Below are 890 nucleotides of genomic sequence, written 5' to 3' on the forward strand. Positions count from 1 at the left end.
TACCAATATGGGCTAAAGGTGACTTTAATAAAATGCTGACATTAAATAAGTAGATCTTCTAATTTTGTACTATGGAAGAAAAAACTGAAATAACACTTAAATGCATGCACTAGTTTTACCAGAAAAGCAGCATGTAACTCCGAAAATGGGCTTTCCAAAATTGTTACAATGTACATAACTGACAGACCAGGATTGTATATTTTGTCTTGATAAATATAGTTACAATACAATCTGCCAAATTACAGCCAAATAAAAATATAATGGTAAATAATTAGCCAAATTAATGGTAAAAAAACATACAACATTTGCACTCTTTTTGCATCTTGATGACCTGCATAACCACATTATAAAGACTATGATATTGGAGTCATTGCTAAAGTATAATATCGTTGTAGAGAACGTCAAATGCAGTGTTGGCACAACATTGCCTAGTTTTTAGAAATATAACTTCAAATGTAGCTATGTGGCTTTTATACTTTCTGCATGGCTGCATCAAATTTGTATTTTTAAATTTCCAATTCAGACATAAATCCTTTCTAACACCGTTTGGAGAACCAGGCACTTAGCCTGTACTTACCTTGCATCTGGAGATATGTTCACCAAAGGCTTGAAGGTTTCCTGTAAATACAATTCTACAAAGACAACAGACCTGTTAGTGGGAGCTCGTAATATCCATACTTCTTTATTAGCAGTATTTATTACCAATCACATTCATTTATACCAGTAAACATTTATTATTTGTTAGAGGGAGGTTTTTGGCCATTTAGGTAACCATGAAACTCAAGACTAGTTCACAAAGGGTTGGAACATCAGTGTGGTCCTTTCCCTCACTTTTATATGAAGCACTAAATGAAAATATACCACTTGTGGTTTTATAGGTATTTTGTTGG

At 33.0% G+C, this 890-nt stretch overlaps 1 protein-coding gene across 1 annotated transcript in view; it reads right to left on the reverse strand.

Moving 5' to 3' along the window:
* Positions 1-890, reverse strand: part of PRKAG2 (protein kinase AMP-activated non-catalytic subunit gamma 2) — a 68,330-nt gene that overhangs the window by 7,646 nt on the left and 59,794 nt on the right. The window contains 1 exon segment of the mRNA XM_072412582.1: positions 578-632. Coding sequence (XP_072268683.1) covers positions 578-632 — 55 coding nt within the window.

This window comes from Pyxicephalus adspersus, chromosome 5 (assembly GCF_032062135.1).
Source record: "Pyxicephalus adspersus chromosome 5, UCB_Pads_2.0, whole genome shotgun sequence".
NCBI classification, from domain to species: domain Eukaryota; kingdom Metazoa; phylum Chordata; class Amphibia; order Anura; family Pyxicephalidae; genus Pyxicephalus; species Pyxicephalus adspersus.